Source organism: Xenopus laevis, chromosome 4S (genome assembly GCF_017654675.1).
Source record: "Xenopus laevis strain J_2021 chromosome 4S, Xenopus_laevis_v10.1, whole genome shotgun sequence".
Classification (NCBI taxonomy): Eukaryota; Metazoa; Chordata; class Amphibia; order Anura; family Pipidae; genus Xenopus; species Xenopus laevis.
In genome coordinates, this window is record NC_054378.1 from 58,512,695 (window position 1) to 58,531,163 (window position 18,469).

General features: G+C 38.7%; 1 protein-coding gene and 1 long non-coding RNA gene across 2 annotated transcripts; one reads left to right on the forward strand and one right to left on the reverse strand.

Annotated features, from left to right (window-relative positions):
• The first annotated feature begins 1,323 nt into the window (after positions 1 to 1,323).
• LOC108714977 (uricase) lies at positions 1,324 to 14,710 on the forward strand. Its single transcript, XM_041561281.1, has 8 exons — positions 1,324 to 1,466; positions 7,772 to 7,990; positions 9,408 to 9,524; positions 9,628 to 9,706; positions 10,934 to 11,120; positions 11,474 to 11,597; positions 13,337 to 13,420; positions 14,600 to 14,710. The coding sequence occupies exons 1-8, from the start codon at positions 1,437 to 1,439 to the stop codon at positions 14,672 to 14,674; spliced, it is 915 nt and encodes a 304-aa protein (XP_041417215.1). The 5' UTR covers positions 1,324 to 1,436; the 3' UTR covers positions 14,675 to 14,710.
• Positions 14,711 to 17,033: 2,323 nt separating this feature from the next.
• Positions 17,034 to 18,417, reverse strand: LOC121393292. The gene is made up of 2 exons (XR_005960953.1): positions 17,453 to 18,417; positions 17,034 to 17,242 (listed from the first exon to the last, which is right to left on the reverse strand). It is a non-coding gene; the product is annotated as an uncharacterized LOC121393292 (long non-coding RNA).
• Positions 18,418 to 18,469: the final 52 nt, after the last annotated feature.

Here is an 18,469-nt window from a genome sequence, read left to right on the forward strand (position 1 = left end):
AATGCATTTTTGATTCTGTCCAAGACCCTTTGTGTGTGTTACTTTTGTCTTGTTCTTTATTTCACCGGTTTTTCATTGTTTGGTAAATGGAGCGCACTTCCTAAAAATGTGAATCATATCCTTATCAAATGGGGCTTTTGGTCATCAGAACATGTGTTTTGTAACTTATAGAGCAGGAGTGCCCATACAGTAATGCGAGGTCTACTTTTGGGGGAAGATTTACATAGGGTCGAATATCGAGGGTTAATTAACCCTCGATATTCGACTGCCGAAAGTAAATCCTTCGACTTCGAATATTGAAGGATTTACCGCATATAGTTCGATCGAACGATTAAATCCTTCAAATCGTTCGATTCAAAGGATTTTGATCCATCGATCGAACAATATTTTTTCGACCTAAAAAAACATTACAAAGCCTATGGGGACCTTAGGCTAACATTGCACTTCAGTAGGTTTTACGTGGCGAAGTAGGGGGTCGAAGTTTTTTTTAAAGAGACAGTACTTCGACTATCGAATAGTCGAACGATTTTTAGTTCGAATCGTTCGATTCGAAGGTCGAAGTAGCCAATTCAATGGTCGAAGTAGCCAAAAAAAACATTCGTTTTTTCTATTCTATTCCTTCACTCAAACGAAGTAAATGGGCCCCTTGGTGATGTTGTCCCATTATGATCTACATCCATAATATCACTGTTAGCATTATGTTCCATGGAAAATATTACTGAAATGTTATATTGATTTATGATAGAAATTACATTAATATATTTCAAAACAACTATTTCTTATGTACAGTAGCTTTAACAGCGTAAATATCTGAATGAAAAGAATAAAACAGGAGGGTGATTGAGTCAAGCTGTTTCTACGTGAGATCACCAGCTAAAGGTCTACTGGTAGATCCCGATCTACCTTTTGGGCACCCCTGTTATAGAGGGATGCACACTAATCATCTCATGGTGCCCCCTTAATATGCAAAAAGTAGTGGGTTACTAGGTACTACCTTTATCAAGACTGTTGAGTGCTGTACTATGGACTTATACCAATGCTTTTTATAAGCACCAAGGCCATGTGTGTGTGTATATATATATATAGAAAATACATTTGCACTTTTTTATATCTTGATAAATGCCCCAGTATGTCACCAAAAAAATATAAATTTACACTTCCATTTGTTCCCAGAAGACAATTTACAATTTTAGTGCAGTTAATATTTGTGCATGCTGTCAAAAATTACTCAAAGGCTTCCAAAAGTTAAAAGGTAACTGACCACAAATAAAATGTCAGATTCTTTTACTATTTGACCATCGCTATCACTGTCAAGCAAGCAAATACAATCTGATTGGCTGAATCCTCCAGTACAGTACAGAAAGCCTTGCCAAGTTAGGTTTGCAATTGCTGACAGCCATTAGCTTTTACACTGCCGTTGCACAGTCTCAGGAAGAATGGCGCAGTACCATGGACGTCTATCAAAGGTAGGTTGGCAAATGTCAAAACTGCCAGGAAAAATATCTTAATATCTGGGAGCTATTGGGGTTTTTTTTCCTCTGTTTTCTTGTGCACAAAAATCTTCTCATGTTACTTCTAATTTCACTTTTTTTTCTGCAAAAAGTACGAATATTTAGATAAAGGAGTCATCTCTAGACAGTCTTGTAAATAACTTTGTAAATCAACAGTTTGTATTGTCCCTAGTCAACCAGGAAAACTCCCTGGCAGCCCAAGTGTCCCTCCTACTAATGCTTTATTAACCTCCATTAATAAATGAGACCCAGAGAGTTTATTGTTTATTTGATTCTTTTAATTATATACTGAATCAGTTCATAGTGTTTATGAACCGTTTATTATATATAAAAGTCATTGCATAAAACAAGGGATCATTGTAGGCAGCTGCAATAACTAAATATCTTTCAGCAGCATTAAAATAGGTACATCTTTACATGCCCCTGTATAGGCTTCATAGCATATAAATCTTATATATTTCATAAATGTTTTGACCACATAATGATAATTCTTGAAAAAGTTACCACCGTATAATGTTATATGCCTTATAGCTCTGGGGCTTGGTTTCAATTATGGCAGAGGCATTATCTCTTAGGGGCATATTTATCAAGGGTCGAATTTCGAACTGAAAAAACGTCTAAATTCAAATTCAAAAAGACCAACCAAAATTAAGTCACAGGTTTTTTTCGGTCGAATAGGTCCGTATTCGGCCAAATTCGTATCGTACGAATTGAAGGAATAGCGCATTCGATTGAATTCAATTCAAAGTTTTTACCAAAAAAACTTTGATTTTTCAAAGTCCACCAATTGACTCCAAATAGGCTCTAAGAGGTCCCCCATAGGCTAAAACAGCAATTCGGCAGGTTTTAGATGGCAAATGGTCAAATTTTTAAAGAGACATTTCTTCGAATGCAGTGTTCTTCTTCCGCCATGCAAAATGCTTTTTGTTATGACCAAATAACTAAATTTTTGTATCATCAGTCCAAAGCACTTTGTTCCAAAATGACTGTGGCTTGTCTAAATGAGCTTTTGCATACAACAAGCAACTCTGTTTGTGGCGTGAGTGAAGAAAAGGCTTCTTTCTCATCACCCTGCCATACAGATGTTCTTTCTGCAAATTGTGCTGAATTGTAGAACGATGTACAGATACACCATCTGCAGCAAGATGTTCTTGCAGGTCTTTGGAGGTGATCATTGGGTTGTCTGTAACCATTCTCACAATCCTCCACATATGTCGCTCCTGTATTTTTCTTGGCCTGCCAGACCTGAGTTTTACAGCAACTGTGCCTGTGGCACATTCCAAATTACATATTATCAGTCAGCAATTTAATTTATCAGTATCTGATAAGGTAAAATGTGTATACACACTGTATGGTATGGTTAAAACATATTTCTTATTGCTGGAAGTGATGCGTTTGTATTTGTATTTTTGTAACCAAGTCGATGGATGAAACTGATAACAACATGCACAATAGCCAGTGCCCAAATTCTGACACCACAGAAATCACAAGGTTTTGGGTTGTTTATTTATCTTCTGTTTTTTTTCCTGCTGCTTGGAGTGGTATTTAAAAATGGATATCATTAATAGACCCAGCAATGGATAGGTTGCACCCTTCTGCACATGACACTAAAATCTTCTCGAATTGGGTGGAGGCCACTGGGCTGATAGATATTTGGAGGTGGAGGCACCCTCTGACTATACAATATTCTTGCTACTCTGTGGCTTCAGCTGCAATGTTTCGTATTGAACTGTGTCTGGGTTTAAGAGATATATTGACTCATGTGGATAACATAGAGTACTTCACCAGGATGTGCTCGGACCATGCCCACCTAGTACTGTCAATAGGCAGGTCCCCCTACACGCCTGTAGGTCAATGGAGGCTTCCTCCTAAATGGGTAAATAACCCCAAAGTGGATGAGCAATTTACTCCTCAGTTAACATTATACTGGGAAGTAAACCAGGGCACCTCAGCTCACTATATAGTATGGGATGCAGGGAAGGCCTTTGTCAGAGGTACTTATATCTCCTTGATCAAAGCAACCCGGAGGGAGAATGAGCAGGCTCTATCTCTCGCGTGAAATGTGCTTGCTAAAGCAGAGGCGGACCTAGTGCAAACACAATCTGATGAAACTAGGCAGGCCATGCAGATAGCGCAAAGAGACATTGATTTGTTCCTAACGGAGAAATACACACAGCGTGAACTTTATAGGGCTGCCGCCTGGTATGACAAAGGGGACAAAAATGGTAAACTTTTGGCACTGCTAGCTCGGGGTGATGTGCCCAGAACTATAATACATACGTCACGGATGGTAATAATGCTGTTACAGACCCAACCCAGATGGTGGAACATTTTAGGCAGTACTTCCAGTAGACATACCGGATACCTGGAGATGCTGCAACGGAAGGTCTCACTGAATATTTAAATAACATTGACTTTCCAGCAGTGTCTCAAGACTCAGTAACAATGCTTGAAAATGATATTACAGTCGACGAAGTTAAAGATGCAATTAATGCTTGTCCCCCGGGGAAAACACCCGGACCTGATGGGATTCCCATAGAATGGTATAAGAAATAATTAGAATTTTTAGCTCCTAGACTAGTAGAGTTGTTTAATGGGTCTATTGCAATAGATACGTTACCTGATTCTTGCTATGATGCATATGTCGCGTTAATTCTAAATACAGGCAAGCCGCCTGATCGTTGTGAGTCTTATCGTCCAATTTCCCTACTAAACTCAGATGTTAAAATCTTTGCTAAAATTCTTGCTAATAGACTTAAATTGGTGATATCGGAGCTGATTCATCCGGACCAAACAGGCTTCATGCCCTCTAAGGCCACAGACATTAATATTAGGCATTTATATACCAACATATCCACTCAACATGATAACTCAGGTTCTAGAATAGTGGTATCGTTAGATACGGCAAAAGCCTTTGACACAGTTCAATGGCAGTTCCTTTGGGAAGTTTTAGCACGGTATAAATTCGGCCCTAAATTTAGGAAGTGGGTACAGCTGCTTTACGCTCGTCCTCGAGCGAAGATTATAGTGAATGGGAGGTTAACTGAGAGTGTGTCTCTAGAAAGAGGCACACGCCAAGGCTGTCCACTTTCCCCAATGCTCTTCGCTTTGGCTATTGAACCATTGGCTATACATGTGCGGGCGAATGAGGAGATACAGGGGTTACATAGTTACATAGTTACATAGTTAAATTGGGTTGAAAAAAGACAAAGTCCATCAAGTTCAACCCCTCCAAATGAAAACCCAGCATCCATACACACACCCCTCCCTACTTTTAATTAAAATTCTATATACCCATACATATATTAACTATAGAGTTTAGTATCACAATAGCCTTTAATATTATGTCTGTCCAAAAAATCATCCAAGCCATTCTTAAAGGCATTAACTGAATCAGCAATCACAACATCACCCGGCAGTGCATTCCACAACCTCACTGTCCTGACTGTGAAGAACCCTCTACGTTGCTTCAAATGAAAGTTCTTTTCTTCTAGTCTAAAGGGGTGGCCTCTGGTACGGTGATCCACTTTATGGGTAAAAAGGTCCCCTGCCATTTGTCTATAATGTCCTCTAATGTACTTGTAAAGTGTAATCATGTCCCCTCGCAAGCGCCTTTTTTCCAGAGAAAACAACCCCAACCTTGACAGTCTACCCTCATAATTTAAGTCTTCCGTCCCTCTAACCAATTTAGTTGGTTTAGTTGGTTTAGTTGGTTAAGTCTAGGGAATGTTATTGAAAAAATATCGCTATATGCGGATGATATGTTGTTGTACTTGGCAAATCCACACCAGGCTCTGGAAAGTCTCCTTATAGTAATGTCTGACTTTGGTCGATACTCTGGTCTTAAAATCAACCATTCTAAATCGGTCATCTTCCCAATAGACCCTCTGCCCCCAGGCACCTCTGACCATATATCACGTCTCCAGGTGGTGTCCTCATTTAAATACTTAGGTGTAATAATACACAAAGAGCTTGGTAGATATGAACAATTGAACTTATATCCGATAGTGCAGACATTAACTAACAGAGTTGGTGTTTGACGGGACCTGCCCCTTTCCCTCCCAGGTAGAATTAATATATTTAAAATGATTTTTCTCCCTAAATTTCTGTATGCATTACACAATTCCCCTATCACTCCGAGGGCATCTTCGTTTACAGGGGTGGATAAAATAATTAGGGGCTTTCTATGGGCTGGAAGTCATCCACCCTTAAACATGAAAATATTGCAAGCTTCTTTGTCTAGTGGAGGATTAGCTTTACCTAACCTCAAAGATTATTTTCTTGCAGCACAGCTAGTCTATGCCCATTGGTGGATGGTCCCTGACATGAATAATCTGGCCGTTATACTAGAAGCTGCCATAGTTGGCTCCTTGGAAGCCCTATCCAAACTTCCATACCGAGGTGCCTCTTCTTACAATACCACCACACACTCTATGGTCACTGTAATACATGCTTTCCAGAAAGCCCTGAAGGTGGTACAGGGCCCATCTGAAGTTTGGTCTCCTAGGACTCCACTATGGGGCAATAACCATCTCTCCCACTTTCATGAGATACAGGATATAGCTAGATGGGCTCAGTTGGGAGTGAAAACCTTAAGAGATATTGTCAATGGTGGTGAATGTAAAACCTATGATTTACTGAGACAGGAGATGCATCCTCCCTACAATATGTTTTTCAGGTATCTGCAGTTGCGGCATGCCTTTAACATGCAATTTCCTGCTAGACCCATAAGGGTAGTTGAATTCCAGGCCCTTCACCCCTGGAAAAATCTAAGACTAAATGGCAGAGAGACATTCCTGAGTTGGATAATGAGAAGTGGTCTGAGGCTCTCAAAATGGTTCCAAATATTTCCATCTCGCTGAGGGATAGATACATCCAAGTAAAGTTTTTAAACAGAGTGTACCTGACTCCGTATAGATTAGCAAAAATATACAACACTGTATCGGATGTGTGCCCTAAGTGCAGGGATGAGATAAGTACTCTGTTCCATGTATTTTGGTCATGCCCGGTGTGGGGGGTGGGAGGGAGAGGATGATATCACTCCAACTTACAGTGCAGCAGTAAAGAGTGACTGAAGTTTATCAGAGCACAAGTCACATGACTTGGAGCAGCTGGGAAACTGACAATATGTCTAGCCCCATGTCAGATTTCAAAATTAGATATAAAAAAAAATCTGTTTGCCCTTTTGAGAAACAGATTTCAGTGCAGAATTCTGCTGGAGCAGCACTATTAACTGATGTGCTTTGAAAAAAAGAATTTATCTATGACAGTATCCCTTTTAGGGAATGCTATATAAAAGATACAAAAACAATTTGTTCATTTTACGATTTTGTTTAAGGGCAACTATAATACAAACATTGTTTTCCCTGCTGCATGTGCAGGCTAATTGAGCCTCCACTCTGCTCGGGGGAAACAAAAGTATTTTATCAAGAAAACTCCACTCAATAGCTAGGATGCTTCCAGTGTGGGCAGCCATGTTGAGGGACACAATACTTTTGTTTCCCCAACTAGAATGCAAACTCTATTAGTCTGCACCTTCAGGGGGTTCTCAAGAAAAGTTCTAATTGAGGTAGAAGTTTTGGATACAAACGCATTTTAACAGATGTACCGGTACCTTTCCTACAAATTCTGTACTACTTCCTGCTTTTTAGCTCTCTAACTCTGAGTTAGTCAGCGACTTGAAGGGGGACCACGTGGGACATAACTGTTCAGTGAGTTTGCAATTGATCCTCCGCATGCAGCTCAGATTCAAAAGCAACAGATATGACCCATGTGCCCCCCCTCAAGTCATTGATTGATTACTGCCTGTTAACCAATCAGTGGAAACCAAGAAAGCTAAAAAGCAGGAAGTAGTGTTCTGGCTATTATGTTAGACATCCAGTCACTTCAGCCTTTATACATTACATTTTTGCCTAACTAACTATATTAGAAACATTTTTTATTTTGCACAGCCTATCTACCCAGTATTTATTTTTATACTGAACAATTTAAAGGGGTTTCTGCCTTGTGTTTGCACCCCTCTCCTGCCCTCCCCGTCTGTCGCTCTCCCCGTCTGTCGCTCTCCCCTTCTCTGTCACCACGGGGGGGGGGAGGGTTGACGGCCAGGTTGGGTGACGGTCGGCTTGGTCCGGCCCTAGTGTTGTGATGTGAATTAAAAAAAAGTGCATAAAGTGTCAATTGGTTAGTATTTTGACATTGTGGGTATTGAATATGACTGTAAATGAATCTATGCTTTAACATACAATTCGTTTTGTTTCTAGGATTCAGATGTTGAATTTGCTCACACAGGCTATGGCAAAAATGCAGTTAAAGTCCTTCAGATCAAGAGGAGTGGAAAGCAACATTTTATTAAAGAAATAGAAGCCTCTGTTCAACTTACCTTAAAGTCCAAGAGGGATTATTTAGAGGGAGATAATTCTGACATCATTCCTACAGATACAATTAAAAATACCATCTATGCCTTGACAAAACTCAAAGGGGTAAATATTTACAATACTTCTACTCTGCTTTTGAGAAATAAAAGAATGAATTTAAATGTAGAGGTTAAAGGGGAAAGCCACTTAACTGAGGGCTGATATACAAGTGTGCAAAGTGTGTGAGGCATTGTTCAAGTAGCCTCATTGCTCTGCTTCCAAGTGCAAAGACATGTGGAATATGCCTTGAATATCCACTGCTTATATCAGACTGTGCTCCATTCAAAATGGAAGGCACATAGGCACCCCACCTACCTATCTTGTACAACATTCAGAGGTGCAGGAGGTGAAGTCTATGGGGCAGATTTACTAAAGGGTGAAGTGAACAAAGTTAGCGAAAATTCTCCAGCGTGACGTTATTTCGTTACTTCACCGATTTACTAACGGTCGCTGGCCTAAGGAGGTAGACTCCAGCGGTAATTCACTCCCTTATGTCTGGCAAAGTTGCGCTCTGGCGAATGGACGTAACTACGCAAATTCACTAAGTTGTGGATTTTACTGATGGTTACCTCTTGCGCCAGACTTGCCTTCGCCACTTCATACCCGAAGTGCAATAGGGTAGATAGGACTTCCTCAAAAAAAGTTGAAAAAAGTCCCAAAAAACGCTGGCGACTTTTCAGTTTTTCAGGGTGAAAACATATGGCACATAAACTATAAACTGGGCTCATGTGTAGGGCAATATAACAACTTTATTTTATTTTATTGAGGTTCCCTGGGCTTGTGTAGTGTAATGTATTTGCTACAACATATACGTCCATTGAGATTTAACTTCCCGCAGTATGCAAATTAGCCAACACTAGCGCAAATTCACTTCACTTGGTGCAGTAACGCTATCGCAACTTCGCCAGTGTTCGGAGCACTGGACTCAACTTTGGATTTTAGTAAATTAGCGTTGTCCTGGCGAATTTGCACTTGGCAAAGTGTTGCGATGTGAGCGAAGCGGACGCTAGTGCCTATTCGGCGCTTAGTGAATCTGCCCCCAGATCAGGGCCCTGTCCTTACTGCCTGCCAAAGGGCTCCTGACTAGAGATGCACTAATCCAGGATTCGGTTCAAGATTCGGCCTTTTTCAGCAGGATACGGATTCAGCCAAATCCTTGTGCTTGGCCGAACCAGGATTTGGATATGCAAATTAGGATTCGGTTCGGTATTCGAACAAATCTTTCATAAAGGAATTGGGAATTGGCGCACCCAAAATAGTGGAATTGGTGCATTCTAGTGCAGAACGCAGCAGGCACGGAGGGGGGACGGTGCTTAATAAATAGCAAATATAGATGCTATTGGGGGGCGGGAAGGCATAAACAAACTACTTTCAATTGCAATTACATTTACAAATACTTTTTGTAAATGCTGCCATGTATAAATAATCTGCTATATTTGAAATTGCATGATCTTATATATATTATATGTATATCGATTCATAGATTAAAACAATAGAAGAATTTTCCATGGAGATATCAAGACATTTTCTCACCTCCTTTAACCATGTTACTAATGTGAAAGTTTTTATTGAGGAAGCCCCATGGAGGCATATGGAAAAGGTAAGAAAGAGTCCTGTTAATTAAAAAATGTATTGCTTTTTTGAATAACATGGCAATTGGACGAATACAATGCAGAAAACAACACGTCTTTCTTGTGTTCCAGAATGGAATGAGCCATGTGCATGCATTTATTTATTCACCTGAAGGGGTTCACTTCTGTGAGCTGCATCAAAAACAGGGAGGTAAGAAATGGCCCCATCCTTAACACAGGAGCTAGGTTTGTGGACTTCCAAAGTCATAGTAAGGATGATTTAACAATTAAAACAGTGTATTAAACAGTTTTACTAGCTTTAGTTATTTGTGTGTGTTCTTATCCTTATTAAGGGGCCAATTCATTAACTTCGAGTGAAGGAATAGAAGAAAAAATACTTGTGTGTAGTGTTTTTTTTGGCTACTTCGACCATCGAATGGGCTACTTCGACCTTCGACTGCAACTTAGAATCGAAGGATTCAAACTAAAAATCGTTCGACTTTTCGACCATTCGATAGTCGAAGTACTGTCTCTTTAAGAAAAAACTTCGACCCCCTAGTTCACCACCTAAAAGCTACCGAACCCAATGTTAGCCTATGGGGAAGGTCTCCATAAGCTTGGCTAAGTTTTTTTGGTCGAAGGATAATCCTTAGATCGTTGGATTAAAATCCTTCGAAGGATTTAATCGTTTGATCGAAGTATTTGCGCAAAATCCTTCGACTTCGATATTCGAAGTCGAAGGATTTTCATTCCCAGACGAATATCGAGGGTTAATTAACCCTCGATATTCGACCCTTGATGAATTTGCCCCTAAGTGTCTGCAGTATAAAGCATGAATGATTGAGTCTTAAATGTAAAACTAACTGTAGGTTCATAGAAAGAAATGCATTCATAATCCATGATTACAAAGGAAAATCAATTGAAATGAATTAGGCTAGAATTTTCCTTCTGTGCTGGTCAATGTGTGCCCTACAAAGATCCTTTTAACTTAAGCCTTTGTATCCAAAGGCACAGGGATGACCTGTACACTTTTCCCACAAAGATTTCACCTGTATCTTCCTTCATCCATTGGAATGTTTGTGTAGGTATAGTGACTCTTTAGTGTTCTCCCAACACAGCAACATATGACCTTCTGCATCGTATTTTTATTGGATAAGTAATCAACAGGGCCAACATCAGGGAGTACTGCAGGCACTCACAGCCCCTAGTGCTTTCCATTTTGAAAGATGTTTAGACTTCGAAAATATTTATCTCAAATACCTCTAAAACCCATAAAAGGAAAAGCAATGGGGAATGGATAGGCAGAGTTTTCTTATTCTCAAAAGATGCAGGTGATTACATTTTTTCCAGAATAAAAAAAATTCAAAGTTCTTTACGGTTAACTGCTCATGTCTTTAAGTTTACATTGTATAGTAAATTTTGCTTTTGTCGGGAACAGGTCAACCGGTCATTTACTCTGGCATCAAAGAACTAAGAATTCTGAAAACCACGCAATCTGGATTCGAAGGTTTCACAAAAGACCGTTTTACTACACTTCCTGAAGTGAAAGATCGTTGCTTTTCAACCATTGTCAACTGCAAATGGAAATACGGCACCAATAAAGCAGTTGATTACGATGCAGTTTGGTAAGTGTCCATGTATTACAGCAATGTTATAGAACTCGCTGAGCCAAAATCAAGGCTGCTCTACTATGGTGTTTGAATTTTATTTAGAATATTGACAAGACAGAATCCATGACCAGATTTGCATATTAAATACTTAGGAATACAGCAGGAGAGCTGGCTGCTATTCAATTACATCTTGTATTCCATTATGAAATCCAGAATTCCCAGTTATTGCATGTTCTGTACTAAGCTGCACTGAGCCACTTTTTATTTCTTTTGTGGTATAAAGATTGATCCAGAAAGTATTTACCTAAGCCATAACTCTGATATTAGTGATCAGTAGAGAAGTCTAAAGATGTCATTCTTGCTTTAAGGAAAACTATAGTGGAAACCATACTTGATACATTTGCTGGTCCTTATGACAAAGGAGAATATTCTCCATCTGTGCAGAAGACCCTCTATGACATCCAGGTGCTGAGCCTACAGAAAATTCCTGAGGTATCGTCTGCTTTATAGACTCTAAAGTAACATAGTCGTCTATGTAACATATTGATGAATGTGAGTTCTGTTTCGGATAGCTGACTCAGTTAACAAGTCCGAGGCTAAACCAACATAAAACAAGCTGCTTCGTAAGACAGTGAAAATTACACAGATTGCTTTGTTACAATCAACGTTGGGGAGTAGGCCTAAAAAACATTGTACGATCAGGAAAACTGCACTTTTGGGTCATTTTTGGAATGCTGAACTAGCAAAAAGTGGTCAGAAAGGCAACAGATTTGAAGGGGTGGTTCACCTTTAAGAAAACGTTATATATTTATGTTATAAAATGGCCAATTCTAAGCAACTTTGCAATTGATCTTCATTATATATTATGTTTACATGTTTTTAATTATTTTCACATTACTCATCTCTCTATTCAGGCCTCTCCTATTCATATTCCAGTCTCTTATTCCAATATATGGTTGCTAGGGTCATTTGGACGTTAGAAACCAAATTGCTGAAATTGCAAATTTGATGTCAATGAAAACCAATTGCAAATGATGTCAGAATTTCACTCTCTACATAATGCTTAAAGGGGAACTCCGGCTTCCAAACCCAAATTTGATAAAGAGGCCCACATAACACAGAAACCCCTAATATACCCATCACAGTTACCTGTAGCTTCAAAAAGTATGAACAAATGCCATTTTCTATGCCGATATCCAGCTGGTTAACAGTTCTTCTCTTTCTGCATCATTTGAAATCCTGGCAGGGAAGGAGGGACTAAACACTGATGTTACAAATTGTAACAACTTCTCCACAGCTTACAGACAGCATGCAGGGACTACATAACCCACAATGCATTGCACTGTGATGTTCTATTCTGCATATATTTTAATTGATGTATGTTGCTTGAAATAATTTTAACGTTTCAAAAAGCTTAAGTTATGTTTCCATCGAGTTCCCCTTAAAAGTGAACACAAAGGTGAACGAACAACCCCTTTAGCCAAGGGTCTGAAACACTTGATTTATAAAAAGCTGGGGAAATTATTTTGGGTTTTATAAGGTTTATAACTACATGTATAAGGTGTATAACTACATGTATGGGACCTATTATGCAGAATGCTTGGGGTTTTCCGGATAAGGGATCTTTCTAATTTTTCACACTTTCCTGACTGTCTGGAAAGTGGTTTAAATGTAATGTAAGGATTTACATTCCAGGAAAATCCCTTATCCCAAGGCCTCTGGATAAGCTTTTCCATACCTGTACAGTACAGACAACTAATACTAATACACTGTGCAAGCGTCTTATGGAAATACCACCGGCCGGTAGCCTGTAATTACAGAGATAATAGTATCTAGGGTCAATGGGAAAGGGACATGACAGAAGGGAAAAATAAGGTTTTATAAAAATGAACAGCACTTATAAATTCCAAAGAAATGTTTCATAGCCTCTAATTCCTCTTTAGGATGGAATGGTTATGTCAATGGGTTCCACAAATGCAGGAACTACAGTGCAAGCTTGAGAGAAGGGACTGAGATGAGTCTGTAAGAGATATGGACAGTAAATAGTCATTGGAATCATTGTGAGAAACAGTAGCAAACAATAGCCAGCTACAAAGAGAGACTCTAAAGCTAGAAGTCTGGTAGAATCATTAGGTGGAACTGAGATTAAACATGATACTCTGAATCCAGAATTAAACATTTCCATGTTATTTTTTCAACATTCATTTTAACGTGGCCTCCGTTGTTTGCAGATTGAAGAAATTGAAATTATCCTTCCAAACAAACATTATTTTACCATCGACATGAGCAAAATGGGCTTGACCAACCAGGATGAGGTAAAACTACATTTATTGTGCAATGGAAACATTTAATCATTTTTTCCTGTGTGAAAGGGACAGCATGAGCATTACATGAAAGCACTTCACTGACATTCACGTCATTTAGAAAGTAAAGTTCCTTTATTACATTTGCTCTGTTTTGGCTTCCCCCGAATGTAAATGTAATATACGCTTCCTCATACTAAAGTAAGAAACTTTCTAAATACAATCAATTAAAAATTCTGCATTGTTTCTGAAATAATCAAGTCACTATTCCTCTCTCAGCAACTGTTTCTCTTCATTTTTTTTTTCATCCAGCAGTTGGGTGTCAGATGAATGATCCAATATATCTTATAGGGGGGTTTACTTTCCTAGCAGATGTATTAGAGCTCACTCAAATAACTGATTTCAGTACAAATTAAATCTAACAAAATAACAGCCTTTTGCATAAATTCTGCATGTAGAGAGACAGGATTTCTGTTGATTTTAATAGAATGAGCTCTGATACATCTTCTAGGCAAAAGGAGCCCCCCTATGAGATATATTGGATCATTCGTCTGACACCCAAATCCTGAATGAAGACAGAATGAAGAGAAACAGATGCTGAGAGAGGAATAGTGAAGATAAACTTGATTATTTCAGAAACAATGCTGAATATGTAATTGATTGTATTTAGAAAAGTTTCTTATTTCAGTATGCTGAAGCTTCAATTACATTTTCAGTTTCGCGATAGTTCCCCTTTAAGATTTAGGCGGCAGTTGGAAGAGGGAAGGGGCAACGGCACACTGACTTTTTTCAATGTTTCACAACACATGTATCCTACCATGTTTTCCAGTGATAATCATCTGATCTGCAAATATACCAGCAAATTCCAGGCAATTACTATTCATCATTTTACTGGCCACAAGCATGAAATCTCATAGGTGGCAAATATGCCGACAATCGTCCTATGTACTATTGACCATAATCTCTAGGGGCAGGTAGAATTTTGTAAACAAACAGCCATCAGTTCATATGCTGGAGAGTTCCTATGCTGGAGAATGTATTTTTAAAAGGATAGATAGGAAACATTTTAAATTGATAGTCTCATGTTGTTCATAAGTGTATACTGCCCCTTTAAAGTAGCCAGGAAAATAAAGTTATATATGCCCACTAAGTCACCTTTAATGCATATTATATTTTTGTCTTTTAAAACAGGTCTTCATGCCTGCTGACATTCCTTACGGAAATATTGCTGGGACTTTAAGACGGAAACCATCTTCAAAACTGTAATATGCACTGGTCAAAAGAAAACACACTCTAGTTGGCCTTGACTTTTCATTCTTTACATTTGGACTTGTTGGGTAATCTTGATGTTTCTCCACTCATCCAAGTGGCTTCTTTAGTGCTAGTGAACTCCACGGCATTCTAAACCCTTAAAAGGGTGGTTCACCTTTAAATTAACTTTTAGTATGTTATAGAAGGGACAATTCTAAGAAACGTTTCAAATGGTCTTCATTGTTTTTTTTTTTTTTTATAGTTTTTGAATTATTTGCCTTCTTCTTCTGACTCTTTCCAGCTTTTAAATGGGGGTCAGTGACCCCACCTCTGCTCTATAAGGTTACAAATGTATTGTTATTGCTACTTTTTGTTACTCCTCTTTCTAATCGGACCTATTCTTATTCCAGTCTATTATTCAAATAAATGCATGGTTGCTAGGGTAAATTGGGTCCTAGCAATAAATCTGAAAATCACAAACTGGAGAGCTTCTGAATAAAAAGCGAAATAACTCAAAAAAATACAAATGATAAAAAATGAAAGCCAATTGCAAATCGTCTCAGAATAGCACTCTTTACATCATACTAAAAGTTGATTTAAAGGTGAACAATCCCTTTAAAGGGGATGTTCAGCTTTTAATAAGGGGCCGATTCACTAACTTTGAGTGAAGGATTCGAAGGTAAAAAACTTTGAATTTCTAAGTTTTTTTTGGGCTACTTCGACCATTGAATGGGCTACTTCAACCTTCGACTACGACTACGACTTCGAATCGAAGGATTCGAAGTAAAAATCTTTGGAATATTCGACCATTCGATAGGCGAAGTACTGTCTCTTTAAAAAAAACTTCGACCCCCTAGTTCGCCATCTAAAAGCTACCGAAGTCAATGTTAGCCTATGGGGAAGGTCCCCATAGGCTTGGCTAACTTTTTATGATCGAAAGATATTCCTTCGATCGTTGGATTAAAATCCTTCGAATCGAAGGGTTTTATCGTTCGATTGAAGGAATTATCCTTCGATCGTTAGATCGAACTATCTGCGCTAAATCCTTCGACTTCGATATTCGAAGTCGAAGGATTTTAATTCCTAGTCGAATATCGAGGGTTAATTAACCCTCGATATTCGACCCTTAGTGAATCGGCCCCTAAATGTTTAATGTGATTTAGAGAGTTCTATTGTTCAGAAACTCTCCATCTGTTTCCTAGGCAGTGGTTTGAAAGATAGACCGGAGTATGAATGAAGGAGGGCATAAATAGAAAAGTAACAATAAAATTGCTTCACAGCCTCACAGAGCAATCATATTTTTGGCTTTTGGGGTCAGCGACCCCCCCATTTGAAAGCTAAAAATAGAAGAGGATAATAATAATTAAAAAACTATATAAAAAAATGACAATCAATTGAATCACCATTCTATAACCTACTAAAAGTTGACCTGAAGGTGAACCATCCCTTTATGGATAATGCAAACACCACAATAAAATCACAGTGGATCCACTGAAGCACCATGTATTCCCTGTTGTTATAACTAAGGTAAAGCACTGCGTATCTTGTCGGCGCTATATAAATAAATGATGATGAAGCACTGGAGTTCTATATTCCAGAAGAAAACAGAAGCTTATTACTACCTGGATATGCCTGTAGGTTTAATATCCATAATTTAATGAAACACATCATGTGCTGGGAAGGCACTAGGGCACGTGATAATTAACCTCAAACACAAACACTTTAAATAAATTGTGTGTCCTAACTACCGCACAAGTATTATTTCTAATGAACAACCAACTAATGAGTCCTCAAACTCCACTTTAAGGAATGTTAATATCTTAAGTGAGATTATTTATCATTATATGTAGTAGCTGTTTACGGTAAATACAAAAAGAAAAATTGATTTGTAATACGCTCCTTAATTGTGTCAGCGCTATATAAATAACAAAGTCAAATGTTAGCACCGGGCGACTAATCTCCCCGAATCTGAGCGTGTGCCCTGACCCGTAACGTTTTGCTGATGTTTGGCACCCAATAAAAATGTTCTATCCTGCCCTGTTGAGGAGCGCCAGATATCAAAGGCTTATTATTGGTTACTTCATCTCCCACCATATCATGTATGGCCACCTATAGACAGAAAACAAAGAGCTGGCACAAATTGAGATGTGGTGGCTTCCCCTGACATCAGGTCTGGCACCATGCATCGAGCAGCAATAGAAAGTGGATTATAACTGAAGTCCCAGGGATTTAACATGAAACTATTTTACAGGGTGGCGGTAGACCTGGCCTGTTCCTTGTGATTTCTTTATAATATCATAATACGGATTCTTTTTATTTAGCGTTGGCTGACATGAAAACGGATATTATAAATGAAATAAAGAATAAGTGAATATTTACTTCAAATAATTTTTTTTTTATTTCCAATGGCATATAGGTTCAACACATTAAGCATTAAAAAGAGCTGCCATAAATTGAGATGTGGTCGTTTTTTTTTTACACACTGATGTGTAAAAAAACCTTTTCTGAGCAGTCACAATCATTGTCTCATGCACTTTCAGTATTCCTTTGCAAACACACATATTTAAGCACCAATATAAGCACCTAAGAAAGTGGCCAGATTGCTATAAGCACCACTTAGTATAGTCAAAATTACTACAGGTATGGGATCCGTTATCCAGAGAGTTCTGAATTACGGATAGGCCATCTCCTATGGACTCCATCAGTGTCAGACTGGCCCGGCGGGACACAGGGAAAAAACTTTCAGTATTCCTTTGCAAACACACATATTTAAGCACCAATATAAGCGCTTACCTTAGAAAGTGGCCAGATTGCTATAAGCACACACATTTTTACAGATACATTAAAACAGGGTGCAATGGATTAATCCTTTTTTTGTAATTTCTGTATGGCACCCTGTTCTTCTCGCAGGCTTTGACTGCATCTACAGCAGGTCCAGATTGGCTTTGCCAGCCCAAGGTCAAAGGCTAGAGGACAATTTTCTGTCCATAGAATTCCACTGCCCCACTACATAAAGGCAGCTAGGAATTTTAGAGTGACTCATAGGAATTGTTTTTGTGCTGCCAGAACTTTTATTTTCCTAACTAAGCCCTTTGAGTCCCATGAAAATACATTAAATCTGCTCCTTCAAAGGCTGCTTCTGTTTGTGGCTCCAGAACACGTCAAAGAAGAGAGTTCCAGACAACGTTACTATATGGCTGAAAAGTGACCACCACATGAGCATGCACTGACAATGGGGAGTGATAACCCTATTAACCAAAACTGGTTATATGTAGATCTGTTATAATGGCAGAGCTTGATGTACAAAGGCAGAAGAAGAATGCTGTAGCAACCAATGTCCATACACAGTCCAATGTATAATGCACAAAAGAGAAGCAGCAATGACAGTAATAAATATTTAGTCTCCAGCAAGAATGTACATAAATTCTATTTTACTTATAGCAGTGCCAAGAGATCAGTAAGGCTGGCAGTCATGATCAATGTAAACACACAATAAAAATAGATTTTGCATTGCATGATTGTCATCTTAACAATGTATATATTTTTTAAAATACTCCTCATATATATGTATGTGCAGTGCTTCACTTTGTAATTCTTTGTTGTATCTACAACTGCAGTTTAGAGCTGATGAAGCTCCCAGTTAACAAAGGACTCCATAATGTTGAACCCCACAATGCCTAGCAAAGCCTTAAGGTGGCCATAGACGTAACAATTACGATCTTTCTTGGAAAAGATCTTTCCAAGAAAGATCATTGGTTTCAATACACACGTGTAGAGCTGAATCGTCAGATATAAAGGTAGAAACAATAG